At 44.1% G+C, this 18,010-nt stretch overlaps 5 protein-coding genes across 6 annotated transcripts; 4 read left to right on the plus strand and 1 right to left on the minus strand.

Annotated features, from left to right (window-relative positions):
• The first annotated feature begins 324 nt into the window (after window positions 1-324).
• ATPsynC (ATP synthase, subunit C) lies at window positions 325-3,090 on the plus strand. The gene is made up of 4 exons (XM_017142912.3): window positions 325-425; window positions 924-1,031; window positions 2,025-2,229; window positions 2,712-3,090. The coding sequence occupies exons 2-4, from the start codon at window positions 984-986 to the stop codon at window positions 2,873-2,875; spliced, it is 417 nt and encodes a 138-aa protein (XP_016998401.1). The 5' UTR covers window positions 325-425; window positions 924-983; the 3' UTR covers window positions 2,876-3,090.
• An 856-nt stretch (window positions 3,091-3,946) lies between these two features.
• Window positions 3,947-5,233, plus strand: LOC108058270 (G patch domain-containing protein 4). The gene has a single exon (XM_017142910.3). The coding sequence runs from the start codon at window positions 3,993-3,995 to the stop codon at window positions 5,064-5,066; it is 1,074 nt and encodes a 357-aa protein (XP_016998399.2). The 5' UTR covers window positions 3,947-3,992; the 3' UTR covers window positions 5,067-5,233.
• Window positions 5,227-6,460, minus strand: LOC108058271 (probable rRNA-processing protein EBP2 homolog). The gene is made up of 3 exons (XM_017142911.3): window positions 6,319-6,460; window positions 6,173-6,256; window positions 5,227-6,109 (listed from the first exon to the last, which is right to left on the minus strand). The coding sequence occupies exons 1-3, from the start codon at window positions 6,382-6,384 to the stop codon at window positions 5,336-5,338; spliced, it is 924 nt and encodes a 307-aa protein (XP_016998400.2). The 5' UTR covers window positions 6,385-6,460; the 3' UTR covers window positions 5,227-5,335.
• A 135-nt stretch (window positions 6,461-6,595) lies between these two features.
• Zwilch (zwilch kinetochore protein) lies at window positions 6,596-9,410 on the plus strand. Its single transcript, XM_070216652.1, has 4 exons — window positions 6,596-7,705; window positions 8,254-8,749; window positions 8,815-9,069; window positions 9,131-9,410. The coding sequence occupies exons 1-4, from the start codon at window positions 6,608-6,610 to the stop codon at window positions 9,196-9,198; spliced, it is 1,917 nt and encodes a 638-aa protein (XP_070072753.1). The 5' UTR covers window positions 6,596-6,607; the 3' UTR covers window positions 9,199-9,410.
• A 502-nt stretch (window positions 9,411-9,912) lies between these two features.
• On the plus strand, window positions 9,913-17,870 carry chp (leucine rich repeat containing G protein-coupled receptor chaoptin). 2 transcript variants are annotated; one of them, XM_017142940.3, is made up of 15 exons: window positions 9,913-10,139; window positions 10,742-10,978; window positions 11,292-12,005; window positions 12,483-12,658; window positions 12,929-13,063; window positions 13,150-13,378; window positions 13,442-14,051; window positions 14,110-14,240; window positions 14,299-14,555; window positions 14,613-14,754; window positions 14,814-15,172; window positions 15,227-15,650; window positions 16,751-16,992; window positions 17,050-17,236; window positions 17,293-17,870. In XM_017142940.3, exons 1-15 carry the CDS (start codon window positions 10,137-10,139, stop codon window positions 17,392-17,394), a joined length of 3,948 nt encoding a protein of 1,315 aa, XP_016998429.2. In that variant the 5' UTR covers window positions 9,913-10,136; the 3' UTR covers window positions 17,395-17,870. The 2 variants fall into 2 exon arrangements, with proteins under 2 accessions (XP_016998429.2, XP_070072984.1); XM_070216883.1 differs by having other exon boundaries at window positions 13,159-13,378.
• The last annotated feature ends 140 nt before the right edge of the window (window positions 17,871-18,010 follow it).

Raw genomic sequence — 18,010 nt, forward strand, 5'->3', positions numbered from 1 at the left:
AAATCGATCCATTCCGTTTAAGATATTTCATAGGTTGATCGTTAAACTTTCAGAAATATAAGAGTCGGTTCTCTAATAAAAACTCGCTTATGTTTTTCCTCTTCTCCATTAGCACCCACACCCATAAGTCAGCAAAATTCTCAAAATAGTCAAGTCATATTGATTTATTTTCAAATAGTTTCTGTGTTTTTTCAAGTGTATGAAGGTTAAAAGGGGGTGCCAGCCCTGGTTTTCTGGCTTGTGTCACTGCTAAAACCAGTCAAAGTTCCACACCATGGATAGGAACTCCGATAAAAATGGTATTTTCCAGTATTTAATTCCGCCGCCGGCGTTTTTCCCACCACCCACCAGCGGCCACACTGGGCACCCCCAAAAGACAGCGAAATTGTCAAATTCGTTTTACTGTTGTGAAGGGTTTGTTCGAAGTGAGTTGCTTTCTCCGGGGCTGCTTTCCCCCTGCCCCCCGTCCGGCGGAGCACCCCTTATCGGTTGTTGGGTAACAGCCGTGGAAAACGGAAAACGCCTCAGAACTGACAGAGAACCGCGGAAAAGCCGACTATCAGTGCAGAATCGAGTGAATTTTCGCCAATGGAATGCGAAACGTGTTTGATAATCCGTCGCCATCTTGCGGCACACTCACACACACGCGGGCATGTGCCCGTTTGCAGTGGTGTGCGTGTGTGTCTCGAGTCGTTGCGTCACTGGAAAAGTCGGAAAAACTGCAGTTTTCTCTAGGAAATTGAATAGTAAATCGCTTTTAACTGAAAAACTGGCGAAGATCGATCGGCGAATCGAGTGAAAATCCGGTGCGAAGGCAGATTTTTCGCCTGTTACGTAACCTTTTCTGAGGCGGCGTGTGGGAAATGATATGATATGATCTATGATCCCAAAACTAATCCGATATCCGTCTATATCTTTTGCAGAGCCGTGCGCTAGCTTCAATTTTGTCGTAAGCCAAACAAAAAAAGGAAAATCAACCGAAAATGTTCGTGTCGACAGTCTCTCGCATTGCCCCCGTTGCCAGGAGCGCCGTAAGTACCCCATTTTTTGGGATTTGCTATCCCCAATTGTGCGAGATAAAGTTTACAGAGATTACATAATAATCGAATCGGAAAAAAAGTGCATTGATTTTCCCGAATTAACCATTTACATGCCGCCTTGGCGTGGTGAACTTCCAATGGCCGCGGTGAGAAAACACATACGGCACACAGTTGCATAACTTTGAGGTTATGTGTGCGCCCAGTGGAGGCGATTAATTAAAGGCGAATAAATCGGAACAATCGTGCTATATTAGTGCAAAGTCGGGGATTTAACTTCTATTTCTCCAAACTAGCCATCGCAAATCATTGTATAACACTTGAACCATTTGATGTGATTCTTTGAGGTTAGAACCGGCGAAAGCTTTCCAGTGGGTGAGGTGAAAACAGAGAGAGGGGAGTGCGGGGCGTTCAAAAATGCCAATAATTGACATTGTTTATAAAGATGATAAACCTATATGATTACTTGTAATTATCAGATGTAGAAGCACACAAGAACAACAAATGCTGCAGCCAAAGTGCCAATCCCATAGAAATTACTTAACGATTGCATAACTTGGCAATTACAGCAGAGCAATGAACTTGGGCCAAACTATAGTGTATTTGGCAAGATCTTTCTATATATGGGCTTTAAAAGCCCTAGCAACTGAATTACCAAGAGTTAGGATCATCCCTAAATGGTATATACTTGTATCATGTAGAGGAATTTCTATATTATCTTAATATTTTGCATTTATTCACTTATCAACGAGTTCGTAAACATGTGTGTTTATTGTTTATCAACTAGGGTCTTTAGAAAAAATATACATTTTTAATTTCATTGTTAACAATTAGTAAAAAACAATATTTTTTAATATCTATTCTATGTTCTGAGCTTTTGATATAGTTTAACCCTTATCTCTGCCCTGAAACTTTATCTCAAGCAACGCACGCCACATAAGATTTTCTTATATAATAATAACCAACGCATTTTCCCAACCTTTTCAGCTCCTCGCCAACTCCAAGCAGTACCTGCGACCATTGAGCAGCGCCGTCATCAGCCAGAGCCAGACTTTGGCCGCTGCGAACACAACCCCAGTTGCATTGCTGCCACAGATCAGGTCATTCCAGACCTCGCCAGTCACGCGTGACATTGACTCGGCTGCCAAATTCATTGGCGCTGGTGCCGCAACAGTCGGTGTCGCTGGATCCGGTTCGTATTGGTTTCGTTGGGTTAAAGATCATTCATCCTCCTTCTCCTCCAGTCAGTTGCAAACTAGCATCTGGGGCCCACACAACGAGTATCTAATTACTCTCTAAATTATTGCCCCGGGAAGGTCTGAGAATTGGCCAAAGCCTGCTGTTTGTTGCGGCTTCATTTCCCAGCAGGAAACCTGTGTGATTGCAGGGCGAAAGTACCAGAAATCCTGCCGCCTTGGCGTTGCCGCTGCTTTTTAAGGAGCCGCCGCCTTGGCCAGGCATTGAAATCTTTCGTGGCCAGCGTTTTTAGTGCGATGTGCTGGCTGCCTCTCGAGGCAGAACTCAATTCAGACTAATCTGTGACTGACTAACTGGAGAAATCCTATCTAATCCCATACCAAATCATCACTCTTTCTTCTATCATGATAGAAACTTTGCTAACTCTTTGATTTTTCTTTCTCTTCCCACCCACAACGATCGAAACCAATACAACAGGTGCTGGTATCGGAACAGTATTCGGTTCCCTCATCATCGGCTACGCCAGGAACCCATCGCTGAAACAGCAGCTGTTCTCCTACGCCATTCTGGGCTTCGCCCTGTCCGAGGCCATGGGTCTGTTCTGTTTGATGATGGCCTTCCTGCTGCTGTTCGCCTTCTAAGCGCTCCTGCACTGCACATCGATTGCTCGTCATTGCTGGTTTGCTTGCGAACGAGAATAGCAAAACAAACAACACTTCAAACAAACAACCAACAACCAGAACAAGCAACACCATGTTCGTTTTCGATTATTAATGATAAAATGATTGATTGATTGATAGCAAACAAGAACATCCTGTACCACTATCTAATTATAAATACCAACAACCACATGTAATACATTTTGTTTTTAAAAAACACATGCGAGCGAGGAGAACACCTACTTTAAGTTGAACAACCGAGAAATCAGGAGGAAGGATTGGATTCAATTGGATTTCGAACCTGAGACCCAGACGACAAAGATTAAAATTAGATTTTAATTGAAGCAAGCTTCCGGCTCACCGATAAAAACAGAAACCCAGTTAAATCCTCGGAAAAAGTTCAGTTACATCCCATAACTCTACAAATCCCGCGCAGGATCTTCATGTCCGCCGACCAAGGCTCTCTCTCTCCCCCCGCAAAAAGTTCTTGGACATGGAAAAACGGCAGGCAAAGCGTGAAGATTCCTGCTGCGAAATAACACCTCGGATTTGCGGGTGTTTTTGGGATTGACTGTTCTGAAATCCGATGGATCTCGTTGGGCTTAGCGACTTCTTTCGATTTTATTGTGGCGCGTACTGAAAATCCACATTGTTTTCTAGTATTTTGTATTCGAAAAATATCAGTTTTCATTTATGTAAACGCTGTTTTCTGTTTATATTGCCACTTAATATTTATTATGGAACATGTACTAAAAGTAGTAGTTGCTAACGAAAAGAGCCGAATAGCGCAGCTGAAATGTGAAATAAAGGAGAAATGAATGTGTAAAGGAAGAGGAGCGTTGGTTTTTCTTTAAAATGTTACGGGAAATTGGATTTTCTTTGAAAGTTAATATTATCTACTAAGATAACAGTTTTTCAAATTTTGGCGCCCAAATGCAACTCTATGGTGTATCACCCTGTGATAGGCAAAACTTATCGACCAAGGTCACCCTGTCGTACTTATTAGTGATGACAAAATTACGCTGGTATATCGACTCTTATCCGTTATCGACTACCGCCACACGTGCATTGTTTGTTTTCCTTTTTTATGCCTTTTTAAATGGATTTTGCCAAGAAAATACTCGGAAAATACGGCTGGAAGGAGGGCGACGGGCTGGGCAAGAACAACACGGGCATCGCTGCTCCTCTAAAAGCCAGTTTGAAGTTCGACAACGCGGGATTGGGAGTGGATCGCGCCAAGGAATTCAATGACCACTGGTGGGAGCGATGTTTCAACGAGGCGGCCAGCAATGTGGATGTCCAAATCGGGCAGGATGGCAAGGTGCTGACCGCCAGGAAGCAGGGCGAGGAGGCGGTGGAGATCTCCACCAGCGGCTTCTCCGCCAGGAAACTCAAGAGGGCCAAGGAGCAGCACGAAAGCGACGGAAGAGCCACCTACGACAACTTTCTGCAGACATCGCTGCTCACCCAGGAAGGCGGCGAGGTGGAGACCTCCGAGCGCATCAAGGTGGAGGACATCGAGGTCACCAAAGTGACGGTGCTCACCGACGAGGAGCTCTTCAAGGCCTGCGGCGGCCGGACGGCGCACAAGGGAGCCCGGCATGGCCTCAAATTGAGCGGGAAGATCGCCCGTTTGGAGCAGCAGGAGCGCGAGATGCTGGAGAAGCTTCAGGGCAAGCTAAGGCCTAATCCTGGAACAGATTCCGACCAGAAATCCAATGTGGTATCCCAAAAACCAGAGGAAGATACAGTTGAGCAGCTGGAGAAGCCCAAAAAGAAGAAAAAGGCTAGGAAAGAAGCGTCTTTGGAGGAGGAAGCAGTTGACCAGCTGGAGGAGCCCTTAAAAACCAAAAAGAAAAAGATGGACAAGGCGGAGAAATCAGAAGAGGTTGTTCCAAGCGAGGAAACCCAAGAAGAACCTGTAAAGATTAAAAAGAAAAAGGATAAAACGAAAAAGTCAGTAGAGGAAGTCCAAGAAGATACAGAAAACCAAGTGGAAGAGCCTGTAAAGACAAAAAGAAAGAAGGATAAAAAAGCGGAGAAGCTACAAGAAGTGTTAGAAGCAACTGAAGAACCTGTAAAGTCCAAAAAGAAGCGGAAAAATGAGGATTCCACTGAGGAAACCGAAATCCCCATAAAAAACAAAAAGAAGAAAAGGAACCAGGAAGAATAACAATAGTTTTAAGCTAGTCTAAGATAAACTATTACAAAACAATATAAATTATAGATTTTTAGTTTGTTTCTAAAGAAAACGGCTAACTTAATCCTTGTATATAGAAAAATCTAAACTCTATACCCTATTTTTATAAAACCCCTTAATAAAACAACATAAATGCACATAAAACTGTATGTATTTATGGTTCTAAAATTTCTATACACGATTGGGGCATTTAAAAACTAGAGTTTGGTCACCTAAGAATAGTCTGCAATCCTCGCTTCAGATTACTTTCTGCCCTTGGCCTTGATGCGCCGCGACTTGCCCAACCGCTTGTTCACGGAGGCGCCCGCCTTGACACCCCTTTGCTTCCGCGACGACTTCTCGCCATCCAATCCCGCGGAGGAGGACTTGGTGTTCCGCTTGAGACCCTTCTTCTTGCCGCCGAAGCCGAACTTCTTGTTGCGCTTCTTGCGGTTCTCGGCGGACTGCTTCTGCTTGGATTCCAGGGCCTTGGCGTCCTCAAGGAAGTCCAGGTTCTTCAGCTTGCCCTTGCGGAACTTCTTGAGTTTGTCCAACATGTCCTTCTTCTCGGCCTCGCGCTGCACCTTGGTCTGCTTGGCCAGCATCTTGCCCATCTTGCGCTGCTCGCGAATCTGCTTGATGCGCTCGGATTTGGCCTGACCCTGCTGCTTGGCCATCAGATTGGCACGCACCTTCTGCATGTGCTCGTCGGACTTGGCCATTTCGGCGAAGTAGTCGTCAGGACGGCGGGTTTTGATGCCCAGCTCGTGCAGGCGGGGAATGGCCTCGAGCACAGCGCTCTGTGCCTGCCGATGGAAGAGCATCTCGCGCTTGAAATCATTTAAAACTGGATCCTCCTCGGGGCGAATGTAGGGCAGCTTGGCGTTGCCCTTGAACAGATTAGCGCGCTTCTGCTCGTGCTTCTCCAGCTGAACAGCGAGTTCTGGGGCCAAAGGAGCCAGTGAGTTGACCATGTCCAGGCGCTCCAGCCAAGGGAGCTGCAGGCGAATGGCCTCTGTTTTGGCCAGCAGTTTGGTCTGTTTAAGGGGGATTTCATATGTTAGTGGCTTAGAGTATCAGGTATTTATAAAACTACCTACCACATCATTTACTTTGTCTCTTTGCCCATTAAACTCCACATTTAGACCTGGTTTCAGGTCGCCTCTCTCGAAAGCCGCTTGGAGCTGCCCATATAAAGTGGGATAATCGTTATAAACAGTCATTATTTCCTCAGTTCTCCACTCACCTCCGCGTCTGAGTTATCACCCGAGTCGTAGCCCGAGGCACTGTCCTCCATTTCAAAGTCCGACATGCTTAAATTAGCTAAATTAAAGGAGCGTTAAATAAAAAGAAAACAATTTCAACACGTGCGGGGACTGCCTATCGATAGGAATGTCTTCTTCTTCGATATTAGTTAATGATAACTTAGCAGTGACACCAACCCACCTATCGATTACTTCCTAGGCCACCTCTAATTGCGAATTGGATTTTGAAACACTGCCGCTTTTTTTTGGTTTTGCGACGCGAGTTTTAAAATGTCGTCTACCGCGAATTTGGCGAATGTTTACGCGGAGCTGATGCGCCGCTGCGGCGAATCCTACACAATTACCTATGGAGCACCGCCTAGCTATTTGGTGAGCACGGTGGGAGCGGCGGAGGCAGGCAAAAAGATTGTGCTGGTTTTCAAGGAGGATCGCAGTGGTGTTTCAGCCAAATTCAGGACCACAACTCCGCCAAAAAGGGAGAGTCCCACCGATTTGGATCTCACGGGGAGTCCGCTGAAGGACGACTGCCTGGTGGACGCCATCGGCGACCTCTCCATCGATCTGCAGCTGGAGGAGTCGAATCCCTGGAAGCTGGAGGAGGAGTACCAGCGCGGAATTCCCGTGGAGAAGGCCAGGTCCATCTGTTGCGCGGAGTTTCTGCAACTGGCCGAAGGACTCGGCTCCGTGTGGTTCCTGTGCGACGGCAGCGATCCCGGCCAGACGCAGCTGCTCCAGTACGAGTTCAATCCCAGTCACTTCTCGCGGGGAATCCTCAGCTACCAGGGAGTGCTGCCCGCCTACCTGGTGACCTCGCAATCCCTCGTCCGTCAGCATGGAAAGGCGCCGCAGGAAACGCTGATCGAGAACAGCTACCAGGTGAATCCGCACATGCGGCTGCGCTGCTCCTGGAGCTCCAACAATGGTCTCCCCCTGCTGGTGAACCTCAACGACTGCGAGGTGGCGCTGAATCACACCTTCCGGGTGGGCGAATGCAGTCCGTTGACCCAGGATTTCATGAACCAGCTGCGCATCCTGGTCTTCCTGCGCGAGGACATCGTCTCCTACCACAGGGACATCCGGCAGGGCCTCGTCCGGGATCCCATTTACCGCTGCGGCAGCGGCATCGACATGGACGAGCTGCGCGAGTCCATTAACCAAACCATGACCGATGTCTCCGGCTTCGCAGATCGCTATAGTATTGGTCAAGTGGAGTTCGACATCGAGGATGTGGTGCAGCGGGCCAAGGTGCGAAGGCTCACAGATGTAACCGACAAGCTGTGGGAGCTGCTCAAGAGCTGCGCCTCCTACAAGGACCTCAAGTTGGCCTTCAACATGCTCTTTCAGTGCGCCGCCCGCTGTAACATCGTGGTAAGTAGATCTTATAATTTCCTTATTATGTCCGTCTGTCCGTTCATTTGTCCGTCCGTTTCAACGCAAACTAGTCTCTCAGTTTTAAAGCTATCGGGATGAAACTTTCCCAAAAGTCTTCTTTCTATTGCAGGTAGTATATTATTATAATATTATATTACCTTCTACTCTTAAGAATATTATTTTTTAAATATTTCTGAATTTCGAATAAAATTTTTAAAAAATCGGATCGCTATATCATAATTATATCATTGCTGATTTTTGTTACATTCTCTTCTTCACTGGGATACAGATTTTCTTTAACATTTTAGAATTTCTAACTAAATTTATCAAGTTTGGACGTCTATATTATATAGCTCCCATAGGAAGGATCAAAAAAGTAATGCCAAAATAATACGAAAGCAGCTAAAATTTCGATTGATTTAACATATAAGCAAGTAAATCAAAATTTAATGTTTTTGTAAGTCAAAAGGAATTATCTTCAAGGGTATATAAGCTTGTTCTTGTTCTCAATATATTATCTAACTCACTTTCTGTAACCTACCTAGAACACGCCGACCAACAAGAACCGCCTGGCCAAGATCATCACCGAGTTGGCCAATCGACGACTGGCCATGCCCTGCCTGAGTGGCGCCGAGCCGCTGGAACTGCTGCTGGAGATTGGCCTGGAGAAGCTGTACAAGGACTACGAGTTCATCTACACGGAGAGCAAGCTGTGCAGCACCAATCTGCTGAAGGAGGACTCCGGCGAGGCGGCGAACGAGGATGGCTCGCCGCAGAATCTGCCCCAGCTGCGAAAATCCTTGCATAATGCGGTCCGAGGGGATCCGACGCCGGGAGCAGGAATGCGAAAGACGCTGCTGCATCACAACGGCGCTGCGAAGTCGGGGAATGCCAAGTATGCCGGCGACGACGACGATGCTGGGTTTAAAAACAGCCACTTTGACGAGCAGGAGAGCACGGAGCGGGTCTCCAAGCTGTTCCAGATCCACTGCACCCTGGAGCACCTGCTGATGATGCACATTCACCTGAATCTGTCCAATGGTGGGGCTGAAAATGGGCTACTTTAATATAATAATTTAAATTAATAACCTATTTATGTTTGGCAGTCTACAACGATGTGTGTTCTGAGCTGCTCAAGAAACCCCTTAAATTGGTGGATTCCATCGATGATCAGCTCAGCGATGTGATGGACATTCGCCTGTCCGCTCACTACGTGAGTGATCACTTGGATGGCAAGGATCCCTACTCCCGAAACATCACCATGCGTTCGTACAACAAGTTCCGTGAGCTGAAGACCACCTTCTATTTCAACTCGGAGAATATTTGTCCGCCCAACTTGGCTCAGTGCTTTCAGTGCGATGGTGGGTTGTCCTTTTCCTTTTATGATTAACTAATAATTATTTTCTAATTTCATATTTGCAGATAAAGAGATGGTCAAGGAGCGCACCTATCATTCTTGGCTTTATCGCAAGATACGCTCTCTTAAGTAAAGCAGCTCTTTTTAGTGATATAAAATTGTACATTTATTATTCGCGTAAAATGTTAGGCATATTTAAGAGTAGCAAGAATGTGCAAAGGGGCCTGTTTTATTTTGTAAAGCTTGTCATGTTTAAAATCTAACCTATAAAGCCCTTTAGTTTGTAATCTTTTGAGATAGATATAAACTATTAAATTATTTCAATTAAATGCTTCATTTTAAATGCACATTCTGCACTGTCAAAGCCGAAATACTTTTGGTAATGGTTAATATCAACTATAATCCATCCTTTTGTACCCCAATTCAATTGTTTGCAAGCTTGTTGTACACGCCTTTCAACGCGTTCCCATCACGAACCCCCAAAAAAGGCAGCAGTGCACACCGAAATCATGTTAAACGAACTCGTACAAGTTTTAAGCCGACCCAGAGGCTGTTGCCGTGCATTGGAAATCTTGAAAACCTGGCCGAAATCCGCTTCCGCTCAGCTCGCACTTTTATCGCCGTATTTTTCTTGCTGGCCATATTCTAAACAAAGGTTAGGACACTCTGCCATTCCGCCACCGAAGTAATGCTGCAAAATGAGGCAAGGAGAGCGTGAAGGCGGCGCCATCGAGCATTCCCGATATGTTACAATCCAATTAGCCGGCTGCGCCAGTTGGCCAAGCACTGAAAACTGAATACTTGGCCCGTTGCTGATTGATTTGCATTTTGTCAGACGTGCGTGGAACGCGCAGCGGTTCGGACGTGTTTTCTACCAGCCCTGTTACCCTGAACGAAACGAACGGAAATTTAAGCCAGGATCTTTACGCGAGTGTCCTGGACAGGGAACATAGCTCCAAGTGAGCTGGAAATCAAGTTGACCAAGTGAACCGTGGACATTCAGAGTGTAAATCAAATTAAGTTCGTTCTAAACGCTAATTACCTCGAGTGCCTAATCTAATTAACAGCAAAATGGTGTGTATGAGCCAACGAAATCGTCTGATATCCTGCCAAACTAAATTAGGATTATAAATAGCTATTTAAATGGCCAAAAGGACATTCGATAATCTGTGCGAGTAGCCCTTGAAGTGCAAAAAAAAGAAACCCTAGTCGGCCGACGGATTTAAGTCCTGTGAAACGAAGATACCCCTTTTGGTCTAGTCACCCCTGAACCTGAACCCATCCTAGGAAACTTTCCCAGACACTGCAGTTAATCTCTTTGCCAAGAAATCGTCAGGGACTTTTTAACTCCACTTCGAGAAACTGTAAACTCTTGACAGGCTTAAAAAGACAAGTTGAAACTACAAAGTTGCATGTCCTGCGATGCAGTTCGATGACATTTCCATAATCTTTTTCAGAATAATTAAATGATTTAGGTTCTTTCGCCAAAAGTTTCAAAATAATAATAAATTTTTCGTAATAAAAATGTTTTTAAAAATTCTTTAAAAAGTATCCTTCCAAAACATTTTTTTTTGGATTATTGGAAATAATATTTTTGGAAGTTTTTGGGATATCTTGTCAATGTTTATTCAGATCCATTTCTTTATCTTGGATTAAATTATCCTTCTTTGCTCTAGGGCCTCGAGTTCTTCTTCAAGTTTGGCTATGCCTTTCTGACCATAACCCTTATGATCATGATCTGGATGTCGCTGGCCCGAGCCTCGATGTTCGCCCGTGAAATGGAGGAGACGCACTATCCGCCCTGCACGTATAACGTGATGTGCACCTGCTCCAAGTCCTCCACGGATCTGGGGATAGTGCACTGCAAGAATGTTCCGTTCCCGGCACTGCCGCGCATGGTGAACCAGTCGAAGGTGAGTGAAATAAAAAGGATATCTCTGGAGATTAATTTGAGTGAAGGTTATTTTACTTGAAACTTTAAAAAATTAAAAATATAAGCTAAGTTATAATTCTCTTAGGGCCGTTTTCTCGTTCACCTTTTAAAATTCATGTAGGTTTTAAACTCTAATTGCCCACTTTAAATTTAAGAGGCGAATGAAAAAAAGGGCCTTAATATATTCAAGCTTTAAAATCACACAGGAATATTTTTGACTGTTTAAAAATTAATTTTAAAGAGAGTTTAATTATTAATTAATTTTTTTTTACGTAATTCATTCTTTGGTTCAGGTTTTCAGCCTCAACATGGAGAACACGGGTCTGCGCGAAATAGAACCATACTTCCTGCAGTCCACGGGCATTTACCGGCTGAAGATATCCGGCAACCATCTCACCGAGATCCCAGACGACGCCTTCACTGGACTGGAGCGATCGCTGTGGGAGCTGATCCTGCCGCAGAACGACCTGGTGGAGATCCCCTCCAAGTCGCTGAGGCACCTGCAGAAGCTGCGCCATTTGGACCTGGGCTACAACCACATAACGCACATCCAGCACGACTCGTTCCGCGGCCTGGAGGACTCGCTGCAGACGCTGATCCTGCGCGAGAACTGCATCTCGCAGCTAATGTCGCACAGTTTCACGGGACTCCTGATCCTGGAGACGCTCGACCTGAGTGGGAATAACCTCTTTGAGATCGATCCGAATGTGTTTGTCGATGGAATGCCGCGACTGACGCGTCTTCTGCTCACGGATAATATCCTCTCGGAGATCCCCTACGACGCCCTGGGCCCGCTGAAGAGCCTCCGCACCCTGGACATCTCCCACAACGTGATCTGGTCACTCAGCGGCAACGAGACCTACGAGATCAAGGCCAGCACCAAGCTGAATCTGGACAATCTGCACCTGGAGTACAACCACATCGAGATGCTGCCTCCCAATTCGTTCAAGTACTTTGATACCGTCAATCGCACCTTCTTCGATGGCAATCCTATTCACACACTGAGGGTAGGTATGCTAGATCTAAAGAAATTTCCCTCTTTGTAGTTATAACAATAATAATATATAATATTTTATTGGATATGTGCATTCCATTTGATTAGAATTATGACCACACAGAAAAAATATTGACAAAAGATCAGAATGATATGTGCTGGTCAATTTTATATTTTTTTAAGATCAAGATATTCATGTTATTTTGATATGAACAAATTATCATTTACATTACTTGTTAAAAAAATACTACATTTGGTATTTAATATGATATGATAAAATATCAAGTTGCAATGTTTGAATATTATTGATATAAAATTATTTTAGAAGAATTTACCATATTTCATATCGAATATTTTTTCTGTGCATATATGCTAAAATATTAATCTTCTTTTCATCCCTTTCAGAAATTTTTATTACTGCAATATTTAATACTGAATATTTTATTTTATAATATTTTTTGTTATTTCCCTCATCTACCATTATTTTCAGGAAGATGCCTTTAAACCGGCTCGCATTAGGGAGATTTACATGCGGTACTGCGGCCTTACCAACATCTCGCCTGTGGCCTTTGACAGCCTGGTGAACAGCCTCCAGATCCTGGACCTGTCTGGCAACAATCTCACCAAGCTGCATCACAAGCTCTTCAACAATTTCGATGTCTTGAGGTGAGTCGAGCACCTGCACTCCGCTCCACTCGGTTTCCTACCCCTATATTCCACTTGTAAGTATTGTCTATTTGCGGGGGGAACTAATCGGATTGGCGGCAGCCTCTAGGGCTTCTCCAGTTGCCAAGTGGGTGACCCTATTTGAAAGAATTTGAGAACGAGGGAAAAGCCGCGCAACCAGGCAATCATGCAAAAACAGACGACACTGGGGGAAAATCTTGAATAACTAAATACAAATCGATTTTATATTCTTTATATTCTTTATTATAGAGTCATCAGCATGCGGGACAACAAGATCAAGATCCAGAAGCCCACGGAGACCTTCAATGCGGTTCACTATACCCTTTTGAAACTTGACCTCAGCGGCGACCGCAATGATCCCACCAATCTGCAGACCCTTCGCAAGTAAGTGAACCCAGTGCACTGAGAAAAAACCCTGCTCCCCACACACCCCTCAACCCAGAACCACTCTTGTATTTATTTACCAAAAGTATGACCAGAATGCGGAACATGCGATCGCTGTCGATCTCCCGCCTGGGATCCTCCGCCGTGGGACCCGAGGACTTCAAGGACTTTGGCGTGGAACTGGAGGATCTGCAGATCACCAGGGCCAGTCTATCGGGGATACAATCGCATGCCTTCAAGCATGTGAGAGGACTCAAGAGGCTGGACTTTAGCGAGAATGGAATATCCAGCATTGAAAACGATGCCTTCCATGAGGTATTTATGGGAATTCTTGATGTTTTGATGTTCCTTTCTTATTATAAAATATTTTCTTTATAGATTGGTCACTCTCTGATCTCCCTGAAGATGTCCCATGGCTACTCGGGCAGTGCTCTGCCCGCTGAGCCCCTCAGACACTTGACTTCCCTGCAGGAGCTGGACTTTAGCAACAACCACATCAGTAGCATGAGTGACACCAGTTTCCATTTCCTGAAGAATTTGCGTCTGCTGGAGCTTCATGACAATAGAATTGAACAGGTGCTAAAGGGCACCTTCCAAGGCGACATCCATTCGAAGCTGGAGGAGATCTCGCTGCGCTTCAACCACCTGACATCCGTTTCGCAGCACACCTTCTTCGATCTGGAAGCCTTGAGGAAACTGCAACTGGATGACAATAAGATTGACAAGATCGAGAGGAGGGCCTTCATGAACCTGGACGAACTGGAGTATCTCAGTTTAAGGGGCAACAAGATGAACAACCTGGCCGACGAGTCCTTCCAGAACCTGCCCAAATTGGAGATCCTGGATATGGCTTTCAATCAGCTGCCCAACTTTAACTTTGATTACTTCGATCAGGTGGGAACGCTGTCCAATCTAAATGTGAATGTGAGCCACAATCAAATCAGGCAATTGATGTACAATTCCTCATGGAGTGGACGAAATGAACATGGTAGGGATTGGGTAATATTATATATAGGGAAGGAGTAGTAATGAACTCTATTTTTCAGGCGGCATGTACCACTCGAACATTAAGATATTGGATCTCTCCCACAACAACATATCCATTATTCATCCTGGATACTTCCGACCTGCTGAGATTTCACTGACACACTTGCATTTGGGCTACAATTCTCTGATGGTGTGTAGAAAATTATCGTAGATTTTATTATGATTTACTGATAAATTATCCTTTTTAGAACACAACTCGTGATGTGTTTGGCAACATGCCCCATTTGCAATGGCTGGACCTCAGCTATAATTGGATCCATGAGCTGGACTTTGATGCCTTCAAGAATACCAGACAACTGCAGCTGGTTTACTTTGGCCACAATTATCTGAGTGATATCCCACAGGATATATTCAAGCCTGTCCAGGGTCTGCGCATCGTTGACTTCTCGCACAATCATCTGAGGGGCCTGCCCGATAATCTTTTCTATAACGGAGGAATGGAGAAGTGGGTTCATAGTTCTTTATGTTATAAACAGAAATAATATATTTTCCAATCTTAAAGATTGGATGTTTCGCACAACATGATGTTGAAGATCCCCACCTCATCGCTGTCCAGTTTGGCTGCCCTGACGCTATGTGAATTGCACTTGTCCAACAACTTTATCTCCACCATTCACAGCATGGATTTGTCCAACAAATTTAGGGTAACTCTAATACCATTTAATATATCTTATATTATATTAAACATGTTTCTTTCTAATAGTCGCTTCGCTACCTGGACATATCCTACAACTATCTGTTGCGAATTGACGACGCTGTTTTCTCCACCATGCCCAAACTGGCGGTTCTGGATCTATCCCACAATAGGGATCTCAAAGTGATGGATAAGTCGTTTATGGGTCTGGAGAACACGCTGATTAAACTGGGTCTGGAGAACGTTTCCCTAAGCACAGTGCCCGAGATTCGACTCAAGTATCTGCGGGAACTACGCTTGGGTTACAACGAACTGCCTTCGATTCCCCAGGAATTGGCCCACAACATGACCAATCTGCGCATGCTGGACCTCTCTAATAATGATCTAACTAATGTTCCGCTAATGACCCAATCTCTGCCACATTTGAGGTGGGTTAACTTCACTTTAAGAGGAACTATAACTAATTTGTATTTATTATTCAGACGACTGATGCTCTCTGGCAATCCAATTACCTCGCTGAACAACAACAGTTTCGATGGCGTCAACGAAGATCTTGAAATGCTGGATATTTCCAACTTCCGGCTGCATTATTTCGAGTATGGCTGCCTGGATTCGTTGCCCCATCTGCGATCTCTGAAGCTCACTGCCTATTCCCATCTGGAGCACTTTAATATTCCTCATCTGTTGCGCCATCACTATAATATCAGACAGTTGTGGATCGAAGCACCGCAGCCTTTCACTCGCATCGTTAAGAAGGGATCTGGACCCACCCAGGAGATGCAGACCCTCCAGCTGGGCAATCCCACCGATTTGCAGCGCGAAATGGAGGGCCACCTGCCCTCCAAGTTGACGAACATCACCTTCAGTGGTCCTCAGTTTACCAATCTGAACGAACGAATTTTAAGAGTGAGTACTACACCTAAAAACAAGAAAGGAAGCTAGCTTCGGCAAGCCGAAGCTTATATACCCTTGCAGATCATTCTATTAATTTACAAATCACAAAAATGTTAAATTTCTAATTATTTCACATTAATTTTTCGATCGTTTCTATCACAGCTATATGATATAGTAGTTCGATTTTTTAAAAATTAAAATCGAAATTCGGAAATATTTCAAAATAGTCATATCCCAGAGTAGAAGGGAATGTAATAAAAACCAACAAAGATATAATTTTTTTCCCATTAATTTCCATTTAATTTTTCGACCGTTCCTATGGCAGCTATATGATATAGTAATCCGATTTAAAAAACAAAAAAACCGAAATTCAGAAATATATAAAAAAAAATATTCCCAAGAGTAAAAGGTAAAATTTCAAAAAACACCGGAGCTAGAATTTTTTTACGTTTTTTTTTTGATTCTTCCTATGGGAGCTATAAGATATAGTTGTCCGATCCGGTTGGTTCCGACATATATACTACCTGCAATAGAAATACGACTTTTACGAAAGTTTCATCCCGATAGCTTTAAAACTGAGAGACTAGTTTGCGTAGAAACGGACGGACAGACGGACAGACGGACAGACGGACGGACAGACGGACAGACGGACATGGCTAGATCGACTCGTCTTGTGATGCTGACCAAGAATATATATACTTTATGGGGTCGGAAATGTCTCCTTCACTGCGTTGCAAACTTCTGTCTGAAATCATAATACCCTCTGCAAGGGTATAAAAATTGATATGAAACGATGATCGATTTTTCGTTTGTGGCATCAATTTTGACTTGATATGCTCGAAAACGTAAAAACGATATTTCGGTAATATCAAATTTTCATTAAAAAGGTATTTTTTTAAAATGCCTGATTTGATTGTACAATGTTACAATGAGAATTCAGCAAAATGATATTATTTATGATAAATTTTACCAGTATTTCGTGGTAAAAAAGATATGTGTATGAAATACCAGAAATTTTTCATAAATTTTACCACTAATTATTTTTTGTTGTGTGTACGATTACATTACTCCATTATTTTAAACAATTATTATTTTATTTTATTTTATTTCAGGGCATGCGTTCTCCCTATCTGTACATACAATTGTTCAACACCTCTATGCAAGCATTGCCCCCGAATTTCTTCAAATATATGGGTCGAGTGCGTAACATTTCGCTGGACATTCGTTATCACAACAGGAACCTGAAGAAGATTCCCAATCCGAACACGGGAGCTGTGCCCTATCTGCCCAATAGTGTGTTCCTCACTGACCTGAAGATGTCCCACACGGATCTCAACTGCGATTGCGATCTGGGGTAGTTATTAAAATCTTACCTATAAAGAATATTTTTAATAATCCCCTGTTTTCATAGGTGGGTGGAGTTCTGGCAACGCAAGAGGCGCCAGTACATCTGCTCTTCTCAAACCTGGACCGATACCGTCTTCCGAACATTCATGAACTCACCTTGCCAGGTGTACGGACGGCATAACTGCGATGATCACGATGATGACCTAAGGGAGACGCGTTGTGAGAACAAAGGAGGCCAGCAGCTAATGGAGGTGGGTATACCATTTCGTAATCCCTTTAAAAATATCTAATTATATCTCTTTAATAGGCCCTAAAATTCGATCTGGAGTGCGGCTGGGATAATGCCAATTGCCGGGAGGCCGCCTTTGTGGTAGTGATGGTGTGCGTGGCTATGGTCTTTTGGATGTGACTTCTGCACTTTGCATATAAGACGTCCACCGACTTTTATAGCATTCTAGAGCAAGTCTACGGCAGGCAGGTCATATAAGTCCTGCCCCCCGTCTAGAGTTTAAGCGTGATGATGAGACTTTGGCCACTTTGATACCTTTTGCAGTTAGTCTTTTCTCTTCCGACCTTCGAACCTTCTCTCACCGATCCGCTGGTCCTTGGTAACGCCTTATATGTAGTATCCTCACCACTCGCCTCTCACACACTCCATTCTTCACCTCGCCTCGCTGTCTATCTCCATGTATGTATATTTTCGTAGGCCTTAGTTTAAACCATATCTTATCCAGTTATCTAACAACCCCGCCTCGAATATTTTCTGTACTTCTTTTCTATAAGTTAGGTCACTGCGCTGCTTAAACAATTCCAAAATGAAAGTCTGTAAAATGTTTCATAAACATATAATAAATATTTACGGTAGGTTAAGTTCGCCGTCTCGTACTTACATTTTTTGGAACTTGCGATTGGGTCATTATGATTTTTATGAGTCTGCGAGCCAGAGTACTTGCTACAAACAAGTTGGGTTCACAATTGCCGGACCAGGCTGAGTCCAGAAACGAACAATTAAAAACTTTTCGCTT

This window comes from Drosophila takahashii, chromosome 3R (genome assembly GCF_030179915.1).
Source record: "Drosophila takahashii strain IR98-3 E-12201 chromosome 3R, DtakHiC1v2, whole genome shotgun sequence".
Taxonomy (NCBI): Eukaryota; Metazoa; Arthropoda; class Insecta; order Diptera; family Drosophilidae; genus Drosophila; species Drosophila takahashii.

What these genes read in the sequence shown, in the direction of transcription:
- ATPsynC (XM_017142912.3), top strand. Translation starts at nt 984, where the DNA reads ATGTTCGTGTCGACAGTCTCTCGCATTGCCCCCGTTGCCAGGAGCGCC. An exon ending in CCCCCGTTGCCAGGAGCGCC is followed by an intron (nt 1,032 to 2,024) that starts GTAAGTACCCCA and finishes CAACCTTTTCAG; the next exon opens with CTCCTCGCCAACTCCAAGCA. An exon ending in AGTCGGTGTCGCTGGATCCG is followed by an intron (nt 2,230 to 2,711) that starts GTTCGTATTGGT and finishes CCAATACAACAG; the next exon opens with GTGCTGGTATCGGAACAGTA.
- LOC108058270 (XM_017142910.3), top strand. Translation starts at nt 3,993, where the DNA reads ATGGATTTTGCCAAGAAAATACTCGGAAAATACGGCTGGAAGGAGGGC.
- LOC108058271 (XM_017142911.3), bottom strand. Translation starts at nt 6,384, where the DNA reads ATGTCGGACTTTGAAATGGAGGACAGTGCCTCGGGCTACGACTCGGGT. An exon ending in GTGATAACTCAGACGCGGAG is followed by an intron (nt 6,257 to 6,318) that starts GTGAGTGGAGAA and finishes TTATATGGGCAG; the next exon opens with CTCCAAGCGGCTTTCGAGAG. An exon ending in GAGACAAAGTAAATGATGTG is followed by an intron (nt 6,110 to 6,172) that starts GTAGGTAGTTTT and finishes CCCCTTAAACAG; the next exon opens with ACCAAACTGCTGGCCAAAAC.
- Zwilch (XM_070216652.1), top strand. Translation starts at nt 6,608, where the DNA reads ATGTCGTCTACCGCGAATTTGGCGAATGTTTACGCGGAGCTGATGCGC. An exon ending in CCGCCCGCTGTAACATCGTG is followed by an intron (nt 7,706 to 8,253) that starts GTAAGTAGATCT and finishes TAACCTACCTAG; the next exon opens with AACACGCCGACCAACAAGAA. An exon ending in TCACCTGAATCTGTCCAATG is followed by an intron (nt 8,750 to 8,814) that starts GTGGGGCTGAAA and finishes TATGTTTGGCAG; the next exon opens with TCTACAACGATGTGTGTTCT.
- chp (XM_017142940.3), top strand. An exon ending in GAGTGGACGAAATGAACATG is followed by an intron (nt 14,052 to 14,109) that starts GTAGGGATTGGG and finishes TCTATTTTTCAG; the next exon opens with GCGGCATGTACCACTCGAAC. An exon ending in TGGGCTACAATTCTCTGATG is followed by an intron (nt 14,241 to 14,298) that starts GTGTGTAGAAAA and finishes TATCCTTTTTAG; the next exon opens with AACACAACTCGTGATGTGTT.